General features: G+C 39.2%; 1 protein-coding gene across 1 annotated transcript; it reads right to left on the bottom strand.

Annotated features, from left to right (window-relative positions):
- Positions 1-1,711: 1,711 nt before the first annotated feature.
- On the bottom strand, positions 1,712-24,450 carry PLA2G4F (phospholipase A2 group IVF). The gene is made up of 20 exons (XM_077783770.1): positions 24,340-24,450; positions 19,962-20,034; positions 18,509-18,645; positions 17,220-17,348; positions 15,732-15,772; positions 15,104-15,146; positions 13,862-13,928; positions 13,406-13,575; positions 11,603-11,716; positions 11,202-11,239; positions 10,148-10,283; positions 9,265-9,401; positions 8,001-8,223; positions 7,342-7,456; positions 6,012-6,149; positions 5,430-5,537; positions 4,343-4,537; positions 3,837-4,003; positions 2,602-2,788; positions 1,712-1,969 (listed from the first exon to the last, which is right to left on the bottom strand). Exons 1-20 carry the CDS (start codon positions 24,448-24,450, stop codon positions 1,740-1,742), a joined length of 2,559 nt encoding a protein of 852 aa, XP_077639896.1. The 3' UTR covers positions 1,712-1,739.
- Between the last annotated feature and the right edge of the window lie 2,572 nt (positions 24,451-27,022).

The raw sequence follows: 27,022 nt of genomic DNA, 5'->3' as shown, positions 1-27,022 counted from the left end.
TGATGTCAGTAGATGGTCTTGTAGATGCAGGCAGTGTGTTCTTTTTCCAGTGCAATCATAGTTGATCAGATCAGAGGCTGAAGTACCTGGTTAATTCACTTAGTCAACTTAAAACCAAGAAGTTTTTAGAAACTCTTTTTAAAATTATTCTGCTGGAGGGACAATTAAAGCAAGGTTGATTGTGATTGTCAGATGAATTCACCAGCATAACTTCCAACTCTTACTAAGATAGCAAAAAACCACAGTTCTTGACCTTGAACACTCTGACACTTTCAATCTCTCAGTTGAAATGGGTTTTCCACTTTTTAAAGATTCTTTAGGAAGTAATTGGTATTATCTTGCTCACCCTCCACTTGATTAGGTGGTTTGTAGTAAACAGTAAATACTAGTTTTTCTTTCTTGGCTCAGTCCCTGATTTTTCACCTGCAAGCTATCAACCTAGCTGTCTCTGACTGGTGTACTTAAGAAAACTGTGAAGAGTATGTGAGCAAAACTAATATTTATTAAAAGAGAAGTACATTAAAAAATGTATTAAGAATCATACAAAATCAGCTCTTGCATAATTTCATAAGGCAAACCTCATGTCCTCAGTTTTAAATACAGAATCAGTACATTCAGTTCCATGTAAAAGCCATAAAAGTAACAGTGCTCATTTGCCACTCTTCTGCATTACATATTGTCCAACTGCATAATTCAGTACTTTTCTCTGGGCTTTATGCAAAGTGAGGTGAATCCCATCCCACAGCACAGCAACATCTTACATTATTTTATTAATTCACATTTATAAGTTGTGCCTACCTTGACTATTGACATTTCTAAAATGAATAGACACAAAAATTCCTTCAACAAAGGTCGGGTGAATTACAAGCTGAAGAGTAAGGAAAAAATATCAAATTGAAACCCTTCAAAGGAGCCTTCCTTCCTCTTACACAGAAAGAGAAAGCTGAGATTTAGAGCATTTTCATCACAGTTTCATCATCTCATGATGATCAAGCTATAGGAAGTAGTAACAAAATCTCACAATCTGTTTTATTGTTAAATATAAAAACATTTATTTCCTTGTTTACCAAACAAATTTTTTTACCAAAATAAGATACTCCATATTGAATTTCTAGGAGACTAAAAGCCATTAAAATCCTTGAGAAAGGTAGGAAGGAAATTGAAACCATGAATGGCAAAATGGGAAGCAGGTAATGATTGTTTAGTCTTGAAAGTACATGGGCATCAGCCAGGAGAAAGGGGAAAGCAAAATGAGTCATTTCCCCTCTTAGTGAGAGATTTTTTGTCTGTGGAGTTCTTCTTAAGATTATGTAAATTGTAAAAGTTCCTGAAGGGAGGTTCTAAAGCAAGAGATACAAGTACAGAAAGAGTCTGTTTCCTCAAACACCAACACACCTTTGACAAAAAGAGGTGCATCACTCAGTAGAGTCTGGAAGATTATTCTCCAGATGCTTGAATGGTTTGGACAGACCTCTCAAATCATCTGGAATCTGCCACTGTGATTTGAGATACTGAGCTAGGTAATTCTTCACTCTTCCCCACACAAGGAAGCAACATCCATGTTGTAGTGTACATCCCTTGAGTTTTCAGAGCACATAACCTGGAATGAGTTTTCAGTGTCAGGTGCACTACTCCCTCCCCAGGAAGAGAGTTTCCAGCTGTTCACTGCCAGTATTCTCTCTTGAACCTCATGGCTTTGCTCACTGCAACCTCTCTGTATCCTCAGCCTTGGAAACTGCTCATGTATTTGACTTATTGATGACTTTCTTCAGCTTCCTCCTTTGCAGAGCCAAGTTTAGGGTTTTGAGGAGAGTGTCTTTGTTGTTCAGAACATTGTAGCGATTCACTTCCACCAACCTGCTGAAATCATATGGCTCAAAGGTGAAGTTTAGTGTACGGTAAGGGGAATCTTTTGACTCAATGATAAAGTCACCAAAGGATTTCTCTTCTTCTGACTCACGTTCAACTCCTGCAGCAAAAAAAAAAAAAATCACAAAAAATCCTCTGCTGAGATAGACACATTTTAGTTGAATTGTGCTGTGAGGATATCAAAGATAATTATGTTGAAACTTAACTTTCATCCCAAAGCTCCTCCTCAGAGATAGCAGCTCATTCCAAAATATTTGAAAGCTGAAGTGGCAAAGTATTCCCTTTCTATTTCCACTTGGCTCCAAAATACAATACTAAAATACATTTCCATTATGATAAATTGTTACATTCATCTTTGATTATTATGCTCAAAATAAGAATATAAAGCTCAATTCTCCCTGGAAGTGCTGCTCTACACTAAAATGAAAGACAAACCTCAAGTTCAACTGGCCCTAGGAGTACCTTGCCCCTTACATTTAAATACCAGTCTTAAAAGATGAACATCAAAGTAGTTTACTGCAAACATTTTTGTGGGGGGAGGGGTGTTCTGAGCCTGTACTCTCATCCTGCCCACTAGTGGAAACTGATTCTGCCTTAAATGTAAATAACAATTTAACAATTACAGAGTAATACTACAAAGAATGAAAAAGGAACATTGACTTCACTGAATTTTCCCCATCAGCACACTTAAAAGAATTGTTAGAAGAGTGCTTTAAGATGGAGCTTGTTTACCTGGAGCTTTGTATTTCTGAAAGGTGTCATTCACCAGTGGGAAATGGAGTACAATTGGAGCCTTTGGATTATTATCATCCACAAACATGTAACACTCTTTTGGCTTCTTTTCATCTTCCTCACTAAACTCAATTTTTGGAAAAGGAATTTCATGCTCCTCACAGTACTTCTGAGTCAGCTCTAAAACCTGTTATCAGAGGAAAAAATAATTGCAATAGAACACTAGCAACACTTCTAAAATCATCTAACTACAATCCTCAAAGGGTAAGAGACTTTCATTAAAAAAAGAAAAAAGAAATGAAGTGACAGAAGCTCAGCTTCAAATCAGCAGAAACAATTTCTCTAGCTGGTAATACAGAAGAATGAAGAGCAGAACTGCAAAAAATATCAACAGATTGCTGCTAAAACTTTTTTATGCTTTCCTACTCTAAATCTATTCACCTTCACTTTTCTGCACTTAATAATGAACACTTGTATGTACAGAAAATAACTTGTTTGCATGAAGAAAATCACCAATAGACACTTTTTTTCTTAGAAGCACATATCTAAGTAACAGCGATCTTATGTGCCAAACAGTCTTATTTTACTTAATCTGTTTAGGCTTCTGAAAACTTTTGAATCTTCTTACAGTTGTCAACTTTCTATTTTCTCATGACCTTCACAGCAAAAAGCATAGCAAAATAATGTCTGAAATGTCTTTTCATAGGAAGACAGGCCAAGAGAGGTGAGGCTGTTCAGCTGGAGAAGAGAAGGCACTGAGGAGATCTTTCAACACCTTCCAGTACTAAAGGAAGCTCACAGGAGCTGGAGAGTGACTTTTCACAAAGGAAGGTAGCAATAGGGCAAGGGGAAACAGCCCTAATATGAAGGAGAGTAGGTTTAGATTAGATATTAGGAAGAAATCCTTCACTGTGAAGGTGGTGAGACACCGGTACAGGTTGCCCAGAGAAGCTGTGGACTCCACATCCCTGGAAGTGTTCAAGGCCAGGGTGCATAGGACTTTAGGCAAGCTTGTCCAGTGGAAGGTGTCCCTGCCCAATGCAGGAGGGTTGAAATGAGATGATCCTTAATGTCCCTTCCAACCCAAACCATTCTATGATCCCATGAAAGACATAGGGATTTATTTTCATTCATTGGTCCATTAGTTTTTATATTCAGCTTCAACAAATCTGCTGCCACTGAATATGATTCTGTGCTTTTCTGTTCATGTAATATTGCTCAGCTACATCTCTCACCTCAAATGGAGCTTCCCAGGAAAAATTGAATGACAAGATAACATCCACATCCCTCTCTGGCTGAAGTACCAAAGGAAAAGGAGAGTTGATGGAAAAGCCACCATCCACTAAATACAAGCTCTCTGCCATGGGAGTCAGCTGGTTGGGAAATGCATCCAGGTGAGTATCTGTAAGACACCCCAAGAAACACAACTAATTATATTGATTCATTACACATGAAGAAATAAAAAAAGCTCATGCTAGTGTAGTAAGAAGAAAAAAGACATTCCAACATGCACTTTCATATGAGACAGACCTATAAAGTCTGATGAGGCAGCTTGCCTTATATGAAAGAACATATATAGTGGATCAAAATTTTTGGTATGGTGTAAGAAGGGATATAATTCCCTGACTTCAGTAGAGCAAAGTCAGGCTCACTAATGTTCTGTGACATTGGGATATTATATAGTGATAGTTAATAGTTATAGATAATACTTCGTGATAGTCAGAGACACAAACTCCTTTACCTCTCCAAGTCACAAATTTCTTGATGTTAACATAATCTTTATGAAGATACAATCCCTTCATGAAATTGAAGGTTTCTCCACATGTGACACGGGATTTGAAGAAATCCTGAACAATTTGTAACATCGGGCCCCCAGGTATAACCAAACGAGTCTTCAGCTGTGCTGGGTCTCGGAAATGGAATCTTCGGCAGTCATCTGCAGAAGTCTTCTCATCTGCAGAACACACAAAATGCCAGCTCCAACATTTCAATCAGACCTTTTCCTACTATATTCAACCAGATTTCCTAAGGCTGAATTTGTCCTCTAATAAGGGTATTGTAATAAAACTTAAATGATATGCATATTCCAAAGGGAGGTGATTTACTAGCCCTGTTTAACGGCAAAAGCATTACTCAAAGTACTTCCCATATTAATTTCAAATCCACACAAAGAAACCCTTGTTACCAAGTGATAATCACTGCTGTCATATAAGACATCGGTCAAACACACACAGTAGCATTTATAACTACACAAAACAAAAAGGATGGGGTGTGCTGGGGGGAACCAGGGCTGGAAAGGAAGAGGAAAAAAAATTTCTTCTTCCACTAGTTACTATAAGGCCATAACACATGAACATGAACAAGCCCCAGCCTCTAAAAGAGTTTTCACTGTTAGGAACAAATGGACATCAATGAATAAGCATACATCCAGCTTATCCAAAACTACAAAAAGCAGACCATGGTGGAACTGAAAGCCTTTTTTTCCATCTCCTGCATAGTAATCCAGCTTCTATTCTTCCTCTTCTCAGGATTATGATGCCCACACTTTAATATGTGTTTAAGAGAGCTCCTAGAACTAGCCCATATTTATAGTCAAAGTCAGATACAAATTCTTTTTAAAAGAAGAGGAAGTGTACTAAAGAAACAATTTCTCTTCATTATAAGAGTGATCAAAGGGAATAACACACAATAAAAGAGATCTGTCCCAATCCACCCTTTGTGCTAATCTTGAAAACTACATACAGCACACTTTTGCATCATATTATTTGTGATCACTACAAAATCAGCAATCCTTTGAAAAATACAACTATTTTTATGTATGTTCTTACCTACAACTTTGATAACATCTTTGAAAGAATCTAGAAAGTTCAGTCCTATACCAACCACTTTCAGGCAGATATCGTCCAAGCTTGCAGCAAAGGCACTGCCCCACATTCCTGCAGGAGAAATGCAGAAGAATTTAACACTCAAAAGGTTTTTCACTGAACCAAAAGGTCTATAATTCACCTGACATTTTTCATGGGAGAGGGCTGTCACTTGATCCCCACTATTCTAACAGTTGGAGTTAAAACCTTGGTGTTGCTAATCATGTGACAAATTATGATGTTACAATATGATGCTGAAAATTTTTCAAGAGAAAAGCATGGAAAAGACAGTAAGAGAACAGGAAGAGTGACAGTAAACATTTTTGACAGGCAGCTATAATAGAGTCATCTTGCAGACTCAGGACATCAGACTGTAACCCTTTGAACCAGCTACGAACCTAAAGCTCTGGAGAAAAACCTACATGTTTCACTTCAAGTTCTTTGAAAGGGAAAAAATGCATGGACTTCAGTTCACAAGTCCCTAAAGCAGTGAAGTTCCTTTCCATCTCCTTATATTATCATTTGATCATTACAGTAAGATCATACCTTGTAGAAAGCAAATCCTGGGCTCTGGATGTTTCTGGACAAGCCGTCCCATGAAGAACTCGCTGTCAAAATTCTCTGTTCGAACAAAAGCTCCATATTTGCGAAATCCAACTTCATAGGGAGTGAACTCACACCATTCTAAGAGCAGCACAACAGGATATTTACTCATCTCGGAGTACACATGAGTGAAAATATTTATCTGATATCTGCTCACACAGAGGAGATAGGAGGGACTCTCCGCTCATTTTTCATTTTTCACAATCACTATGGATTGCTCTGCCCCTCGTCTCTAGCTTCTATGTATATATGATTAACAAAAACCCTTGTGAAGGCTTTCATTCCATCTTGCTCCATCTTGACTTTGTTACTATGGCAATAACCTGCCTATTTTACTTTTAATTTAAACCATTTTGATGGCTCCCTTTTCCATCCGAAATGGAAGCCACATTATTTTTCTCAGCTTTTCTTTGCACTATGAACCATCTCCCAGGAACTACTACAGTACTGGCTTGAAAACCTGATTGACCCACTGTATCAGACTTCATTGTTTTCTTATCAAAGTGCCCCCCTCATGCTTGAAAAATTTCCACAAAGAGTTGAAAAAGAAGGGACATCCAGTCCAACTCTCGGGCCTGCACAGATGAACCTGACAAAACACAGCATGCATCTACAAGCATTATCCAAATCCTTCTTGAGCTCTGGCAGATTGGATCAAATTGAATTCACTGCCATACACACACACTCCTCAGAATAAAACAAACAAGTCTCCTCATGTTACACAGATGAATACAAGCATTTGTGTTTCTGTCTCACTCATCCATTCCCACTTGTTGCATCATAATTAAAGTTTCAATGAAGGATTGCTCTTTGTATTTTTACAAAGAGTAAAACATAAAATCAGGCACTAAAACATAAAATTTTGATGATGCATATTACAAGGTGGCCAATCCATCATTTTACATGAATCCTATACAAATGTTTTATCTGAGACTAAAAAAGAAAGTGGTTTCTTTATCAACAAGGCCTCTAATTCTTTGATTCAGACAGAGACACATGGCTTACAGGAATCTTCTCAGCTCCTGAAAATTTCAGGCAGTTTCTAGCAAAACTTGTGGCATGGCAAACAGTTCTCAATCTCATTTTTCCATCTGGGCCATGATGAAGACCTTTGCTATCAATATGATAATACTTTGTCAATCAGTCTCCTATTGCCTCTTACCAACTGCTTCTTGAGCCATATTTCCTATTATCAGCTGCTCACTACCCAAGCTAGAGAGATGAAATACATTTATGGACTTTAGCAAACAAAAATAAATTTCCATGTTCATACCTGCAAAGTCACCACTGCTCATATTGGGTCTCACATTGACAGCTGCATAGATAGGATAAGGGTTCTGGGCCCATTTCACTGCTTCTTGCTGATCAGACAGCTTTGATGGATCTTCCTGGTCACAAGCAAGGAAGGAGGAGCCCATTTAAGTCAGGTAAATTCTGTACCCATAGGTTGATAACTGGTAGCTGTTGCTTGGCATTTCTGATTAACAACACTACTAACTCAAAGTCCCTTTTTCTCTCCACTGTTCAGGTTATATGGCTAGATTTGTCCAAAATATTTCTACAGCTGTAAATTTAGAATGCCTAAGGTTAATAATAAGCTAACTATCCCTCTGATTTTCAATCTCAATTACATAGAAAATACTGCACAATAACTCCATTCTGCAAAACCAACATCATTCTGTCAGGCTTAACCCCCCCAGTTCAAAAGCTATTCTTTTAATAACAGTCATTCCAAATAAACACAGCATTTTTCTGTAACACTGATCCATATGAATTAAAAATTCTTTACTAAAGAAGATACTCTGTTTATTCCACAGCACTGCCTATACAAAGGTGGAGAGTAATTGGTTTCTTAACTCTAAACACATGGGTCAGTAGAGTTCCTACTAGAAAGACAAACAGCAGTACACATCCAAACATTAATTCTTTTACCTCTTGTTGTAGGAAATATTCCACAATAAGACCCCACAGATCTGTAAAGGAAGCCTTCCGTCCAGTGACCTCCATTGCATTCAGCTCCTGGAAATAGTATTTCAGTCGTTCTGGGGAAAATGCCCCTGCTTTGCTGCTGGACACAGTGTCCTGAGCTCTTCTGATTGCATCTTTAAGGTCTTTCTGTGACCAGTCAGGGTCTCGATACAGTGTTGATAAACACCTGAAAATGCTTTTATTAACGTCATCAGCAATAAAGACCTTTGTGTAAACAATATTTTTAGCTAGTGAAGAATCCACAAAGATCTCTGAACTCTGAATTGTGCTAAAAACCCTGACACCTATAGGACATCTTTGCTCTGATGGCTAACCTGCCTTCCAGAGATGTTCCAAGCATCCTATGCTAGCACCCATGAACCAGCCCATAAACATACATTAACTCCAAACAAAACAACCATGATATGCAGGCTGATGGCAAGGGTGCAGTGTGCAGCAATAGAGGCCTTGGCCTTTACCAGAAGACAGGTCTGATCAAAGGAGAAGCTAGTTTGAACCATTGACAATCTGTACAAACAGATGCCTACATTTGTTTGGAAGTCTCTCTGAATCAAAAGAGGCAGGAAAAGTAGGAACTTGATTTTAACTTTCAACACACACACAAGTAAATCCTTGGAAGGAAGGATTACGCTGTCAGGTTGCACAACTCTTCTATGAAATAATTTTACAAAAACAAGGGATGACTTCATCATAAACTCCCAAGAACTGAGTGAGTGAAACATTCTAGCCATGTCTAATATTTAAGTACATTGCTCCAGTCCACCAAAGGGCAAGACAGTGCTATGCATCTCTTCAGCCTCTATGCCATTTTGGAAGGTGATGACGTAGTGGCCTCCATGGACATGTTTCCAGTGATTTGCACCACCTCAGTTATCTTCTTTGCAAGAGTCGGGGAATGAGGAAGGTTTTAAATCAGTGCTCTGAGTTACTACACAGCAGTTTTATTCATATAAAACATTCTAATATTCAACTGTCAGACTTGCACAAGCAGCAGATTAATCATTTTAGCCAGTAGCTGCATGGGTTGAACATGATACTGGATCTCTTAGACTGTTCAGGATCCCCAGCAGAACTCACAGCTAAAAACTGGTAAAATACTTGACTTGCTGTCTGCCTACAGACAGCACAAATGTAATTTTGGCCTTATTTTGCATCAACACTACCATTTCACCTCCAAGTTTCTGAATCAAACCTGCATGCAGCTTACCAAGTGGAGCCAGAAACGCCACAGAGGTACATTGCAGCATCCAGAAGGCCCAGCTGCTGCAGCCCAGCCAGGCTGCCATAGAACGACGTCAGCGCTCTCATCCCACCTCCAGAGCCCAGCACTGCCATGACTGGAACCTGCAGACAGCAAACTCAGGACTCACAACCACAGGCTTTTGATGGCCAATAAATAACAGAACTAACCCCATTTCAGTCTCATTTGAACAACAAATAGAACATAAAACATAGAGATATAAACTCAAATAGAGATATAAAATAGAGATATAAACCTTTATTTCTATCTACATTACAAGTAATTTTGGGTTTGATTTCAAACTGAACTTCTTTCTCTATTTTGTAATTGAACTACATTGCTTACTCTAAAGCATAGTATGGTTGTCTTAGGAACAGTCACTTATTGAAATTGTTATGTATATTATCACACATTTACTTTCATGCAATATACAGGTAAGAGGCAATTAGTCTTGTAACAGCAGCCAAATACCACTGAGCAAGGTATCAGGATATGTAGATGTAAGTTTCCTCAAATAAGCAATTAAGAATCTATTCCTGTGGTTTGAGTTTCATTTTAAACATTCTGACTCAAAATTTCCCATCACAATTCCAAGCCCAAAGCCCAAGATATGAGTTCCAGTAAAGTACATACATTCTGAAATTTCAACATTTGTGTTCCAAAACACACACCCCCCCACAAAATTTAAGAAATATAAAATCATTTAGACTTCAGAACTGAAATGTACCAGAGAACTGTCTCACACCAATGAATGTTTCTTGCTGGTTACAAGCAAGGATTCCTATATTGCCTAATTATCAACCAAGCCTAAAGAATTTTACCAATCTCACTACAGGACTGTGCTCAATACCTCATCTTTTGGAGGGGATTCTTTTAAGTCAAGAGTCTTCCTCAATGCCTCAGAAACTACTTTCTTCCTTTTGTCCAAAAATTCTCTCTCTTCTTTACAGAGCTCAAAACCCAGACGTATATCAAGATCCCAAGTGCTGAAATAGAAGAAAAAAAAACCTTGAAATTTTGGAGGATTTGTAATCAGTATGAAAATGTAATTTTTGTGAACACACAATCTAGGTGCAGATCTGAACTGGATCAGGTGAAATTTTAGTGTATACATCATCTATTTTGTACAACAGCTTTTGGAATTAAAAATTTAAATTTCCATATTGTATTTCTCCTTTAATGTTTAAATTCAAAGCTTCTGTCAAACAGTATTCATATTAAGCTTCAGAATTTCACAAAGGAAGAAATGGTTCTTTGTAGGTGAAGAAGATTGTAAGAGGAGGAACTGACATTATTGTATCAACATGAGCAGGAAGTGAGGGGAAGAGGGATTTTAAAACAGAAGATTCTGAATTTAAGAGGCAGGAGGAGGTAACTTGAATACCAATGACCTTGTTATAACGTTGTAAAACAGGAGCAGGATCTTCAGTTGATAACTGGATACCAAATGATCCTATCAACTTACAAGCCAACTTCTTGGTTTTCTGATTTTTTTCCCTTTTTACTCCTTTCTTGCACCCTTCACCTATTTTACAAGTCAAGCTCTTTACACATATATATCCTTTCCTATTTCTCAGTACATCATTGCACATACTCTGGGATACCTGTGCCTGACAAAACTATGTAATATGTATATCAACACTTATTTTACACTTAAGTATTAGGAACACAAAATTTGTACATATGTCAGCAGGATTGACACCAGTCCAATAGATAATATCTGCAAAGAAAAGTCAAAGCCTTCAGAAAATTATCAAAAAAATTATCAAATATGTTTTTCTTTAATCTATCCCAAGAGATCAATGGAGTGAACAGAGCTCCCCAGAACAGCAAGGAGAGTCACTCAGTTCCTTCACTATGAGAGTAAAGGCCCTTCCTGATTTTCAAGTGGGGTTCCCACTCACCTCTCTTCAGTTTTCAAACTCATATCCAAACTTTTTCCCTGTGAAAAGAGAGAACACAACTTGAAGTTGTCAGCAATTACACAGGTGGAACTTCAAAATAGAAGTTATGTATTTTCTTCTACAAGTGTCTTGCTTTTTCCCTCCTCTGATTCTTTTCTTTTATACCCTAAAAAGACTTTTCTCTTCAGAAAGTGATGAACTTTATACTTAATTTTGCAAGATTCAACCATGAAAACACAGTAGAAAGAATTTCACTGAGTAATCTCATTGCTTCATTCTAGACATCCAAGAAAACAGCACTCCCGAGAATCACATGTTGCCTAACTTTCCAAACACCTAGAGGCAATGGAGGGAAAGGTTATCTCATGCACATTAAAGCAAGAGCAAAATATTGATATTACCTCTCCCAGAGAAATGATTTTATCAACTTTTTCTCCAACAGGAAGGGAATTAACTGGTACAGTCCCCAGTCCCAGAACTGTAGTATGATTTTCAATATCAGGGTTCACACCATCCTAATTAAAAAAAAATCTTAGTTGAGATTCATAGAAAAAAGTTGAAAAAAATATGACTTTCATACATTGAAACAGCAAACAATTCTTAATATCACTACAGCTAAATATTTTCCAAATGTCCAAGGCTTTTCAAGGGCATTCTGTTTTCTGCTTGGCAGGTCTTTGCAGGGATATTTCTTTCACTCAGTTTCTTTGTTGTTGTTTGGTTTAGTTTTAGGGGTGTTTTTTTTATTGTTATTGGGGTTTTTTTTAATATACCTGTCTGCCACAATTAAAAAATCTCCAAGTACAAAATTTTCCCCACAAATAGTTTTGTTCTGGCATGTGTCAGAAAACTCACTAACAAACTTGCATTCCATCTTCCAAGCAAGATTTGGAAAAGACACCAAAAAAGGCAGCAGCATTATACATTCATCAAAAATACCACAAAATAAGAAATAAGGAAGTATGTAATTTAAAAAAAAAACTTTAAAAGCAGAGCAAATTAAAGTTTGCCAGGAAATATTTGGGTTTCCTGCCATGTAGCAAATGGCAAGATCTCTTAATATAAAGCTGTGTGCAGATTCCTAAATGCAAAGAGGCATATTAAAAACCCCTCATATCAGAGGGTCACACAAGCCTACAGAGCCTCCAGGTGGGCTGGAGCCCACACACCAACCACAGGCTCAGCCCTCAGGAGGAGACCACACCTAGAGAAAACTGGGCTGTCTCCTGCTCACACCAAGAGCTGAAGTCAGGCCAGGAACCATGCACAGACTTCTCAGGTGTCTTCTGAGCAATAACTGCTGTCCTGAGACCAATGTCCCTCTAAGCTCACTTCTAACGGGGCAAATAACTTGCATTTAGGCACAGGGCAAGCAGCACTACAACGGTCCTGGCACTCTCCCATATCTGATAAGAGAGAAAAGGTCAGACGGGAGACTTTTGTGGTCCATGCCACTTGTTGAAGGAGTATGTTCTGCTAGCTACCAGAGTTGTTTAGCAGAAGTTTACCACCTGGGACAATCTCCACAGTTGACCTCTGCAGTGTTTTTGCTTGCCTGGCTCGGGGTTTTTTTGACCACTCAAGCCCAGGTCTCTCTCTTCAGCTCATATTTGCTGCCTAACAAACCCCCTGGCAAAGCTGTTCTTCCATATCCCTCCTTGGGTCCTCTTCTCCACAGCTGCCTATACAGTAGTCAAGATCACCATTTGCAATCATGCTACCCAATTGCTTGTTAGGATAAAAAAAATATCATAGAATAAAGAGTTTCTTTACTCTCATTTTTGGAGAAGGAGTGTTCAGTCACTACCTGGAGAAACTGCAAAGTAAAAGACACACAAAAGCTATAATAAACCTCTGCAACTGATCTATAAGTTTCTAATAGAAAAGAGTTCCTATAGAGTATCTCAAAAGGTGAAAGTAAAGATGTCTACATGTAGCAAGCATGTGCAGAGTAACATTTTCTTAATCCCTGAGTTTGAACAGATGTTAAATCTTTGGGGAACGTAGAGTCTCTTAAGGTAATTTCAGCTCCTTACACAATGTCAAAGAGCCAATGCACAATCTGACATTAAAAAAAAAAAGCAAAACAAAACAAAAAACAAAAACAAAAAAAAAAAAAACACCAAAAAACCAAACCAGTGTGTAAAAAACAATAGAGAAAAACTTGTCTCTGTAAGCTTAGTGGAATCAGCATGGATGCTTACCTGTAGGACAGATATGGTTTGCTGCAACTCCACTTGCAGTTCTGGACACATTTCTTTATCCACATGAAAGACAAATGAGGTTCCATAATTCTTCTCATTGTCTGGTGTCCAAGGAATAGATAACTGCTTTTGATATGCGCCTGGGACAGACACCTTGACCTCACAGCATCCTGTGCATTAGAAAAAGAAGTTTAGACCACAGGGGCAATTTGTTGAAAATCAAGTACATATTAAATGTAGCTGAGACTATGAAAACAAGCAAAAACTCTATTGTGTGGTACCCAGTAGAAAACACCCAATCTTACAGATTATTGAAAATAAAAGCAAACCTTTAAAGTAAAGTCAATTTTGTAGTCAGTAAATTAAAATGCACTGTATAGACATAGAATCAAGTCTCCCCTCTCTCTCAAACATGTGGAAGAGCAGTCCTGACTTAAATGCTCCAGGCAGCCCTACCTTGCTGTTTCTCTTTTGCATTTTCCTCTTTGTTGACAGTGCCTTGCAGACACAAGCAAGGATGAACCTGTGAAAAAAAGAAACCAGCTCTGGTGACACAATTTTTAGTTCACTTCTTTGTTGAAGTTTAATTCACCTACTATATTAGTTGTAGGTTTACAGTTGCAAACTGTCAAAAAAAAAAAAAATTAGGCATTGTTTAGTTATTTCAAATAAAGACCAAATTTTGTTTCAGTAGGACACGATTCTTAGTTTTTGTTTCAAAATAAAAACCATCCTTTCTGTTTCAAGAACTGGGTTTTTTTACAACCAGTACTTCACATTTACAAATTATGAACACCTGGAGTTTTTCTTGGTTGTTTTACCTTTTTTAAATATATGTACGAGTACCTATTCAGAACCTATTCAGATCCAAGCAAGCACTTTATAAATTTCTGTCCCAGCTTGTCTGTGTCCTCATGAAATTTAGTCTCTCACACCATTCAGCCATCAGCTTACCCTCTAGGAGAGTAGATGAGAGATTGATTTGGACACAATTGCCCTAAAAGATAAAAAACTAGCCCACTGCTTGAAAAAAGACTGACTTGCTAAGGGAAATCCGAACACAAAAGGTTCCTTCCCATGAAATAGTTTCCAGAACTGTGCTGTTAACTGCCGCCAATTTTTCAGGGGGAAAAAAGTCAAAACTCTACATAAGGATTCCTCTCCTTACAAAAATCCATTACTCCAGTCCCTTTTTTTTCAAGACAGCAAAGAGGCAGTAACACTTACATTTACTGTATAGCACTCTGATTTCCTTAGATTGATTAACCCAAAAAAAAAACCAGGGAGTGATCCCCTACTTAAAATGACATTGATAAAAGCTTAGAAATGAGTTAAGACAAGAAGAGGGACTCTTCCTGGACATCATCTAGTCTAGAAAACACAGTACAATCTTCAAGACTCACTTGCCTACTAAAGATATTTTTAAAAAATTTTATGGCAACCTTACAGGGAAAAAGCAAACAAACAAACACCCCAAAACAAAAAACTGCAGCTTTCTGTAAGTCAGCATCAAGTTTAAAAATTGAGGAAGTTTTTTTAAATCAACAAATTGAAAAAGAGACAGGCAGATCTTGGTGACAATAGGAGCTATTTGGAAGTAGGACTTGCAATACTCAAAAAACCTTCTCCTCTTTCTATTTAAAAATTATCTTCAGCAGTAAGTCACAACACACATGATTCTGGCTTCCATGTACTCACCACAAGGACTCCGTTGGTCAATACTTCTGTAGGGGCAACTGAGCTGTGAAAGCAAGAGGTTTATTGCAAATGGCAACTGGTTTTAATTTTGCTTCATCCTACTTGACAAATTAATTAGCTGAATAAGCAGTGGGATGAAAAGATCCTCAGTGTGGGAGATTCAGGGAAACAGCAAGTATATTTCCCTTCATAAATAATGGGGGCTTGGAAAGATTAAAAAAAAATTGTCTGCAAATATAAGCATCCACTATAGAATCTCCCTATCTCATTTATTTTGATAACCTAGAGAAAAGCTGAACTTAGATATAGACAACTAGATAGATAAAGTATACATTTGTGTATTTTTCAAGGTTAACTGAAAAATTTCCACTCCCAAATAACTAATTCAGAAAGTGTCCTCTTACATCCCATGAAGTCCAGCAAAATTTTACTTCTTTTTTACTCCAAAAATTTTGGTGACTGGAGTATAAAGGATAATTTTAGTTAGCCATTAGTGAATCAACTCAATCACCATAGATAACTATAAAGTATTATACTTTTTATGAGCACGACTACCTCCACACAGAAAAAGCAACTGACAACATATCTGCAGAGCACAAGTGCAATCAGCTCTTCAGGTAAGACTCACCATTTCTCCAAGAAAAACTCTACATCCAGCTCTTCATTAGCCTTTGAAAATGAAAATTGGATATTGGTGACCCTTGATCCTGAATATATAGTTAAGAGACATTTCCCAAGAGATTAAGCTTTTCTCCTGCTACATAGTGACAGTAACTTCCTGTTAAAATAACTGTTTTTTTTTCCTTTTATAAAAGCTACAATAAAATTTTGAAATGGTTAAATGTAGCCTGTAGCCTTCAAATACTCCTCTTCTGCTGGACATGTCCTATATGGCCAGACACATCTAGATTTTAAGACACAAGTGCACAGACTGAGAGTTGGCTCTCAGACCCATTACTCTGCTAATGAGAGAAAAAACACCTCCTCTGGTTCAAGAACCACTGCAACATCATCTCTGCAAACAGCTTCTACATGAGGCTTTGGGCTTCTTCCCATTTGTTATTTCAGCAGCTTGCACTCTTAGCTTCTTGCTGTCTTTGTCCTCTACAGACTTTGTTCCAGCCAGTTTTTCTCCTCCCATAACATACAGCAAATATTTGATACCAGACCTAACACAGTTTTTAAAGTAACAAACTGGAACCTGTTTTGGGTAATTTTATTTGCTGAAGTTGAAAGTCTCTTAATTACAGATAAAGATGACTTAAGCATTCAGCAAATGGCTAGAGCTAGTGGGAGCAATGGTATTACTAAGTCCCTTTCCATGATCATAAATGATGTGGCACTGCCCAACACCTCCCCGTGAACTGCACACCAATTAGTCTGCTTCTGACCACACCAACAGCACTGAGCCAAATTTCTCAAGAAAACACATCATTAGCTCACCTTTAATCCAGACCTATTGTAGCAATGTGTTTGTGGCATTACAAAATAGATCAGCCTGCTGATGTGGCTTTTACCCACATAAAACAGGCTGTCTTCTAAGTTCATGAACAGGTGAACAGGGCTTGAGAGCAGCTGATCACCGATACCATCTACATTAAGCAGAGGTTAAATGTATTGAACATAATCCATGGAAAATAAGTACATCTTAGGCTTTTGACTTACTAGATATAGAGGTAACCTTTGCAGCAATAAACTTTTTCTTTTGCAAACAGATGATTACAAAATAAATAAGGCAGTCCCTAAAATGATCACTGACTGCAAATGCCTTTCATTTTAAAATCAGTTTATATTCCTCTAAGTCTCATGAGAAACTAATTCTGTTTAAAGATGTTTTAACATTCCTGAAAGACAGCAGTAATCCCAAATTTTATTTAGCTGAAGCATCCCAAAGACTGGAAAACACAGAAATAAAATTACTAGAGAACTTGCAAACATCTCAGTTAACAGTAAAGCCGTATGTGCTGTCATCACCACGCATATGGTGTGATGATTCTTTTTTGATCCATTTGATCAAAAGCTGATTCATTTTTCCCTTCTGGCTTCTCCCACACAGATAATCAGGCAGCAGGCACTGCCAGGTCTGTGCAGGGATGAGCTGCAGCCAGAGCCTCACCTCGGGGTCCAGCCTGAAGGTGTGCTGCAGGGGCTGGCCCGGCCTCACGCCCCCCACGTCGAAGACAACAGAGGTGAGCTCATCACTGACAAGGACATCCTTATCATAGAGGGTCAGCTGGAGAATGTTCTAAAAGCAGAAAGAAACAAACAGCCTAAGATGAAGAGGCAGAAACACTGACAAACCTGGGTAGCTGCATACATTGGACACTTTGTGCATTATCAATACCCTTCCCCAGTCCTAAGTAAAATTCAGTATTTTCAACATGGCTTACAGCATAGTTAAGCAAAAAATTCTTCTAGTTGACACCATTCAGCTAAAGCATTTTTCACAACTTCCCACCTAGAGGGTGGCCCCAGCTGAACTCCTGTGGCAGTACTCTCCACCAGCTCCAGGCACAGATTTGCCCAGGATGTTATAGAGACCAATCACTTCCCGCTCAGCACTGTCTCAGAGATGCTAAATTCAAGAGAAACTGAAACAGATACACTATATGCACCCAAATAACAGCCTTGCAGCGACTACTTCCCAAGGAGACAAGATTGAACTTAGCATTTTGCTGGCAGTCTCCAGCAGTAACCAGGCTGAAGTCTCATGAGCTTGGAGGCGAAGAAAAAGATCTCACACTCTAAAGTTTAACTTTCAATTTTCTTACCAGTCACATCAACTACCATTCCACATTTGTCACCAACAATTGTGGAAAGGTACTCTAATGAGGGGAATGGCTTCTTGTTAATAGACATCTCATTCCAAAGTCTGGGATGTTATTCAAAGCAATAGTGCCCCACTAAAACTGATCTTTTAAAGTTTCCTTCCCCCTACCATCAGTGTCTGCTTTGAGAATGAATGCTGACAATCTGAAGACTTTGTTAAATACTGTATAGGTATTCATCTACTACAGATAGTAGATGAGCAAGCAAAACTTGACTGAATGAACTATGTGGTAGCGAGTAGAAATTTAGTTCCTGTGAAAGAAGAAGCAAACATCAAATAGAATCTTGCTTATCAAAGAAATTCCTTGAATTCCACCAGGTAGTGCCAAAACTTCCCTTTCCTGAGATGCACCATGTGAATGTTTATGGAAAATTCTATCTGCAACTCACTGCTTGAGAGAGCAGTTAACCACAGCAGTTTTGATACAGCTTTTTTGTACCACTGAAGACAACTGACACCTTACAAGCAACACAAGTTTTGAGGGTAAAAAAGAACCCTTGGTTTTGAATGAAGTATCAAAAGCAAGCCAGTACAAAAACAAAAGTAATCCAACCTGCTCCACACAGTGTCCTTACCTTGACAGCACTATGGATTCGATACTGGAAAGTTTCATTCCATTCTGGGTTCTCAGAGTTGTCAACAACCTGAGTTCGGGAGACACTGGGAGATGCAGTGGGCAGCTTTAGTTCCACATAGCAGTCTGCCTTGGATACTGCAGCAGAGACAGTACCAGAAAATCTTTATTCAAACATGCTCTTTCCCATGAGCTCTTCATTTTCTAGATCTCATTGCATCATAGGTGCAAATTTAAGAATGGACTTCTAAAGCAAAAGCCTTTAATGAAGTAAATGTCTTCAAAAAGAAGCAAATTGAATTTTAGGTGCCTATAGTTCTTTTTTCTGGTTCATCAAAATCATAAAGCTCTTAATAAAAATGGCTCGTATTTAAAACAAAGAAGATCAACTTTAAAAAAAAGATTACTGCTGATACCAGGCCTTATGCCTCTTCCCCTATCCCTGGGCACCACTGAAAGAGCCTAAGCCTTTTAAAGTCCACAGAGACAATTCCACTATTGCTGTCCACTTGTTTAGTCAGGCCAGGAGCTGGGCTGTCTGTTTCCATTCCCTGAAAACAAATTACTGTCTCAGAGCCCTTCTTTCTTCCATATAGGGCCCCTTCAACAATGCAGGTACAGAGACCATTCTTCACTCCAGCTGAATAGACAGGCCATAGAAAATAACTCTTCACAACATGATTCTAGCCCTCAGCCTCTCAGGAGGCTTTTCTGTTCCCTGAACAACTATTTGGCATACCAAGTAGTTCAATGCTGGATGTCAGATATAAACTTAAGGCTGACTATCTTATTTGATTTAATCTGAAGTAATTTAATATAAATGAGTTTTAAAGATCCAAATGCCCCAAACAGCCCTGAGACATTTACACAGGTGTGTAAATGGGAGGGAATATATACCATGCTATCAAAACCAGGAACAAATAAAAAGCAGTTTATCTTAGAAGCAGTCAACCACCTACTTCTTTTAAAGTCTGCAATGAAAAATTAATAGCAGACACATGATACAAAGCACTACTACAACTGAGAAAATAAACATTTGAAAGCTAGAATTAAAGATTTCTACTTCCAGTTTCAGGAAGACTGTTCCACAGGAGCAAGGGTGAAACTTGCCATACCCAGAAGGCTGAATCCAGAGAAAGGGATACAGAATGGGCCACAGTAGAACAGGTGAAGGAGCAGGGAAGCAAAACATTACTAGGACTGACTTGATCTTGATCTGCAAAGTAAGAGCAACTGAAGCTGCTTGATCTGCAGATTGGCCTTACATAAAGCTTTTGAAATACAGATAATATACTTTATACTATATATATAATGCTTTACATGAGAAGCTTTTGTTGACACATAAAGACAATGCAGCATGTGTAGATAAGAGGCTCCCTTAACAATGCTCTCTGTGCTAGAGGTATGCACCAAGGAACCAACATGTTTTCATATTGCCTTGAGTAAATACTTACACACATCTGTACCCTTGATGTTTCTGGCTCGGAGGACTTTTACTGTTAGGTTGTAGTAAGGATGTTTTTCCCGCTGAAAAGAGAGAAACAAGCTCAATTGCATTTAGCTCAATTGCAATGCCTGTTCTGTAACCACGCTAGTATTACACCACAGAAATGGATCAAAACTAGCCAGCCCAAAATGAGCTATTAATGAATCAGTTTGGAAACACACACAGCACTTTCAGTGTCCTGGAAGATGACTAAAGGAGCCTAGGAGGAAACTCAATTCCCTTTTGGCAATGCAAGAGCGATGTCTTAGTGTCCTCATGGATTTCAGAAAGTAAGTCCCTTATTTAGGGATTCCTCTAATTATAGATCAGTTTTTAATTGCTTTGTTAGTACATGCTTGCTGAGTCTGGTGCTAAAGCTGCTCAGACACATTCACGACAGCTAGTTCAAGAGTACTGGCAAAGGGCACATGAATGCTTGAGTAAAAGCAGACATGGCAAGAATCTTAACAGCAGGGTCTAAAGTCATAAAGGCACATGCTGTTTACAATGAGAAAAAAAAAACAAAATGCTTGGCAAAACACTCCATGGCAGCTTGAGTTAGAAAAGACAAAACTTAAATTCATTTTCATTCTGTACTGTTAACTGGTATCAGCATTCTAAACATGCATGTCACTTAACCAGCACAGATAAAAATGTAATCCTTACTCTTGAAAGCTTCTGGGAGACTATTTTTGGAAAGTAATATTAGTATATAAATGCCAGGATGTGAAGTGGGGGAAAAAAGTCTGACTAGATCCTAGAACATCATGAAGGAGAAGTGGGGGGAGGGCAGGGCACAAGAGAGAACAGCTTGAGGTGATCTAGTACAGAGACTGCACAGAAGTAATTGTGTAAGGCTCAGAAACAGAATGGGATATTGCCTCATTTTCATCAGTTATGACACAATCCTGGCCAGCTAAGAACTTTTCCTATTCTTAAATCGCATTTTCAAAATGCTTTTCACAAATGGTCATTACTTTACATTAACATGCTTGGCTTGAGACCATAGTTTAATTTTAGATATGCTAAGTATTCACTTACAATTAAATTCAACAAGATCTTCACTTACAACAAAATACTGCAGATTAACAAATGAGGCACTGGAAGAGGTTGCCCAGAGAAGCTGTGAATGCCCATTCCTGTCCTGGAAGTGTCCAAGGCCAGGCAGGAGCTTTAAGAAGCCTTGTCTAGTGGAAGGTGTCCCTGCCCATGGCAGGGGGGTTGGAACAAGATGACCTTTAAAATCCCCTCCAACCCAAACCATTCTTCAATTCTATGAATCTTGAAATATTACATAAAAATGTAGGGCCTACATATTGCTGAGTGGGATCTCACAGAAACCAGAATCCTGAACTGTTAAACTCTTCTTGAATGTTCCTTATCTGATAAATGGAATTATACTGTGTTTGTTAAGCAGTCACATTCTTTGTGAGTCTTCCTTATTTTCCATCTCTGGGGGATACTTGCCAGCTTTTGGAAAACAGAGTTTGAACAACACAATAAAACTGACATACAAAGTATACTGAACCTTTTTGTATTAAGCAAGCACCATCCATCCTGATCAACAAGCAAAGAGCAAAAACTGCATGAGTCACCTAAGATTTCTCACATGCAGGTACTAAATCAAATCTGTGTAAATAAACTTCAGTTATACTGTTACTAATCTTAAAGACACTTATTTGCAGAAATCACATGTTGAAGATATTAATTCCTTTATTTGTTTCTGTGAACAAGACATGCCTTCACAGCAAATTTCACCATGACTTCCACCCTTCAGATGCTAGTTTCTTTCATCTTTAGATCTTTCCTAATCACCTTCCTTTTATTCAATCTCTGACATTAGTTTCTCAGGCTAAGGCTGACCACCTTTCCACTTCATCAAGTTGGGGAATAGATTACAGACAGAAATTCAAGATTGAGTATGTTATTCTCACCAACTTCCTTAAGTTCTGCAACTCTTCTGTTTGTTGAGACATTAAACTACATAATCACACCCCCATGGCTGTGAAAGCAATCTTCATTCACATAGCATGGCTGTTGCCTGGAAATCAGACACTATCAGAGCAAGCACAGAGCACCATGAAGAAAGCCTATCCTTCTTTTATTGCACAACATCTGCCAAAAATGTACTTACATGCTCAAAAGAAAGTCCTTTCCAAAGGTCTCTAACACCTTCAATTTGCAGCTAGTCATTACACTCCTGAAGATACATTTTTCATATCCAGACCACAATTTAAGGGCATACAACTCAACAGAAACGCCACTGTGCCTGTGCAATCAGTTAATGCCAGAACCTCCTCACATGCCTTTTTTACTTATCTTTTAGCAAAGGCACAGCAAGGTCATAGCATGCTGCCAGGTGAGCTTGCAGAGTAATGAAGCATGGGAGTATCAGATATGGCCTACCTGAATGATCAGGGAAAAGGCAGGCAAGAAATCCATATGGGAAATGGGCAGCAAATACTGATGGCAGCTCTGCCTGTAGCACTCTGCATGGCAGCATACCAATGCACGTGACTGACGAAAGCAGCTAACTGCTGCTTTGCATTTTAATGATTTTTCAGAATCACTGCTTTTCCAGAGCCCAGAAGTGCAACTGAAGCAAAAAAAGAAAATCCCCCTTTAAGTCCTAAGTCCTAAAATGAGGGTACAAGGCTGAATTTTCACATATTTAACTTTGCAAACAACTGTCTGTATCTTTTGTCTAAACTGAAGATGCTGATACAGCTGGAAGTGATTGTAGAATAAGTCCCCCCAGCTATAGGACCCAGTGATCTTTACTTTCATATAGTCCAGGACACCTGCCTTTACATAGTGGGATGTAAGTGCTGGGATCCATCCCCGCAGGTCTCAGTGCATGCAGAGGACTCACTATAAGCCTGCCAGATTCATTACAAAAGTGCTATCATAGAAGTCATGTTTCCATTTGCTAAGGCATATTTTGTGTTTGCAGCTATTGGGAAAATTAGGTAGCTCAAAAAAATGTTCAGTTTACCAATGGAGCAGTTTCTCCCCATCTTGTTCCTGCCCCCAAAGAAACACTGCTGCACATCATTCCCTTCCTTGTAGCCTAGGTGTCACAAGTTTGATTTAAACCCCAAAGGAAATCCCTGCCTTTCCTGGGCACCCCTTGCACTGTCCCTCCCTCCCCCAGAAGACACAGACACAGCCCTAAGAACCATGGTGTTCTGGCAGGCAGGATTTATGGTTAGCCAGGAGCTCAGTAACACAAGAGCAGTGGCAAACACCGGGTTCACTCTCAATTCATTGTTATTTGCTTTTAGTAGTGAATCTAAGGCTAAACTCTGGAAAATTAAAGTGGTCTGATCATGTTGAATTTACCTACAATGCCAAAAGGGTGATCTGCTGCCCCACCCCTTGCTCAATTGCTATCAATTAGTCAATACTAAAATCTCTCCCTACAGCCAGTAAAATTTTGTTCAGTATTCTTCTGGGTTTTTTAGTTGTTTTTAAAATTTATTTAAATAGCAAGTGCCTGAGGGAAAATATATTCAGTGGTTTATAGGTTAATGAAAGCTAACATGGGCCTCTTCTAACATGATCTCCTAAGTACTAAACAATAATATTAAAAACCGAACAAGTTTATTTCTATCACACAGCAATCAAAAGTGCAGAAAGCTATACAAGCAGCACATTATCTTGTGACAATTAATGGTCCCTTCAGTTTTAAGTTGCATATTGAGGGGCTGGCATGATAGAATATGACAAGGGTGATCAGCTTATAGATCAAATCTCCAGTCAAAAGCTCCTTCATAAACATTTAGCTTAATTCAAAATTGAAGTTATTAGCCTGACCATCTTATACAATGAAATTATTTCACTCCAGTTAAAGGACAAACACCTGAAAACCACTCTGTTGTGGTTGCACTGCATTATGAACAGCAGCTAAAGCCATCATTAGTCTTTGTCTACTTGAGATCATTAATGCCTGTAGGTTAAGATAGAAAGCTGAACAGAAGGCAACTGTAGTCAAGGTTATTTTGCAAGAAAACACATGAGCATGATTTTATCTCTACTGATGAGAAGGCAGTATTCTGGACTCTCCCCCCAAAAAGTACTTGACATCACCTCAATTCTGCTCCCCAAAACCTAAGGAAACACAGATCTGCTCTGGATTTCCTCAGGCAGACCCTACATTTATAAAAGCCTGAAATCTCCATTAACATGATCCTTAAGAGAAAAATGTGGATAACAATAAACTTTTTAATTCCTGAGGAAGTGTAGGACAGGTTTTCCACACATGCAGCAACATGTGGAAGTCACTCCTGAGCACATCAGTTAAGGAAGGAACGCCACCTCAGAGCCAGCACCACCATTTCTCTTACCCGCCAGTGACAGAACCCAGTGTCTCTCCTCTCCTTCCTTTGGAAAAGCAGCGCTGCCAGAAAAGGCAGCACTCTGGCTGGAAAAGGGCCCCGCAGCACCTCCTGGAACATGGGGAAAATGTCCTGCTGCCCTTGCAGAAGATGTGACAGGGAAACCCAGAGAGCAAGGCGAGCCCGGCCGCGCCGCTGCGAAGAAGCGCTGCTCGCCAGGGCTCCTCTGAAGTTTGGCGCAGGACTGGGCTGTGCTCCAGCTGGGAGAAGCAGAGGTGTGGCCCACGCTTGCCAAACAAGCCGGCTCAAAACCTTGCTGGCAGGTTTTTCCAATCTTGCTTCATGATAAAGGCAGCAAAGCAGCACCAAACAGGGAAGCCCTGGGCAGGAGCAGCCACAATTTTGTGATCCAGCTGCGATATCTAAATCCCCAATCCAGATTCTGAGAGTTCCAGCAACGTGATGTACAACTATGGCCATTTCAAATCCTTTTCAGAGCTTTGGCACAACCTACCAGCATTTTTAAATAGAAAAAAATTTCTCATCTTACAAGCCTGAAGTAAAGCAAAATTTGTCACTGACTGTAGCTGTTCAGAGCAGTTTCAGGGAGGCCAGAGCACAGACACCACAGTTTGGTCTGCCCTAAGATGCCTCAGAGAACATCAATTCCCCATCACATCTCCCCTCTCTGAGCAGCCTGAAAAAGTCTCCCTTTTCCCTCATTTCCATGAAGTACAGTCTTAATTCTTCCACCAAAGGTTCTCAAAAAACTTTACAAGAGACAGGACAGATTTTTTTTTTTTTTAAGAGTCTATCACAACTTAAAAAATAATTAAGTAGCGAAGGAAATAGTTTACTAAAAGCAATTAGCTTATTAGCAGCTGCTGACAGTTGTTTTGCTGGAACATTTTAACAGAGCTGAAATTTATAAACTGGAACTGCAGACCAAGTACCCAACTTTAGTGTAACAACAATTAAAATGGCAGAAAATGTATGAAAGCCAGTAATGCAGCATGTCATTAGCTCCATGCAAACATGAGAATGTGACACATTCTCGGCAAGGTCCCATTCATTAATCATTTCCTGTCATTAGCGTCAGTCACCAGGCTAGAATTTAAGAAAATTAATAAAAGCATAAGCACTGACATTTCAACTACAAACAAGTCAGCACCAGGTGGTGAATTCACAGAAGGAAGAGTCAACACACAGGCAAGAAGCAAACATAATACCATTGTGAAACAGCCAGCAGCTGCTCTAACTCCTCCTGTCCTACTAAATGGTACAGCAGACAAGCTGAAAAGGGCATTTCTTTGCTTTTCTACTCACTACTGCACTGACAGTGAAGGACTGAAGCACCACTCCTGGGATGAAAGGCTGAGAGCTGAGGCTCTTCAGACTGGGTAAGAGAAGGCTCCAGGGATACCTCATAGCAGCCTTCCAGCATTTAAAGTGGGCTTTTGAAGAGTGAGAGTGACTTTTTACACTACCAGATAGTGACAGGACAAGGGGAAATGGTTTTAAAGAGGACAGACTTAAATTAGATATTAGGAAAAAATTCTTAGAAGATGATGAGGCACTGCAGCAGGATGCCTAGAGCAGTTGTGGATGCCTCATCCCTAAAAGTGTTCAGTGCCAGGTTGGGGACCTGAAAAACTGAAAGCTCTTTAAAACATATGCCTAAGAATTGTTTCATAGTCAACAACAGATCACCCATTAGCAGTGTCTGGGTGCAGTTTCAGCCATCCACAGACATTGTTATCAGCAAATTTAATATCCAAAGAGAAACTACTTGATTTTGTTATTTCCCAGCAAACTAAGAAAACAAGCAAGCACAATGGCATCAAAAGATGAGACAAAGAAAGCCTCCCACCTAGTAATTTTACTTCTGCTTGGATTAGCATGCCCACAGGGATTGAGGTAGATGTATATCTGCATTGCAGTCTTGGGGCTTTTTGTCAGAAAGCATTAATTGCATCATCACAAACTATATTATATATTATTTTAAATGTGTGTACATATCACAAGGGACCCCTTTTGGTCCCATTAGCAGCACTAAGAGATGAGATGCAGTATACAATTAGAAGAGATGAAAATTTGAAAGGATTCAAGCAAGGATAGGATTTGATTTGTGTTTGTTGTTTTCATTTTCTCCACAAACACTAATATACTTAGTTGTTCAATTTATTTATCAATGACTTGGATGAAGGAGCAGATGCCTCCTCAGCAAGCTCACTGATGACACAAAGCTGGGAGGAGTGGCTGGTACCCCGGAGGGCTGTGCAGCCCTTGAGAAGGCCCTCGACAGGCTGGAGAGATGGGCAGGGAAGAGCTGTCTGAAATCCAGCCCGGGCAAATGCAGGGTCCTGCACCTGGGAAGAACAACCCCAGGCACCAGCACAGGCTGGGGCTGGCTGCTGGAGATGCCCCTGGCTTGAGCAGGGATCTTGCACTGAATGACCCACTGTGGGTCCTCCCAACCTGACCCATCCTGTGATTCTGTGAACATGGAGACAGGAGACTTTCTCTATGCTGGTGCTTCCCATGGCTATAGAATGGGAAAATTGAGGATCTAGATTCTACCTCCAATACCAGACTACTCTATGACCTACAGCCCAAGCAAGTGCAAACCTGTGAATCTAAACATTTCCTGATTTGGTCACACAGAGCTCAGCATCCCTCTCCAGCACAAAAC

This window comes from Lonchura striata, chromosome 6 (assembly GCF_046129695.1).
Source record: "Lonchura striata isolate bLonStr1 chromosome 6, bLonStr1.mat, whole genome shotgun sequence".
Taxonomy (NCBI): domain Eukaryota; kingdom Metazoa; phylum Chordata; class Aves; order Passeriformes; family Estrildidae; genus Lonchura; species Lonchura striata.
The sequence above is the reverse complement of the archived record's forward strand: the minus strand, read 5'-3'. Positions and strand labels throughout refer to the sequence as shown.

Coding starts and splice junctions, on each gene's coding strand:
- PLA2G4F (XM_077783770.1), bottom strand. CDS start 24,450: ATGTTCCAGGAGGTGCTGCGGGGCCCTTTTCCAGCCAGAGTGCTGCCT. Junction 20,035..24,339: donor CTGGGTTCTGTCACTGGCGG/GTAAGAGAAATG, acceptor CTCTCTTTTCAG/CGGGAAAAACATCCTTACTA. Junction 5,538..6,011: donor CAGGATTTGCTTTCTACAAG/GTATGATCTTAC, acceptor TTTCTCCTGCAG/GAATGTGGGGCAGTGCCTTT.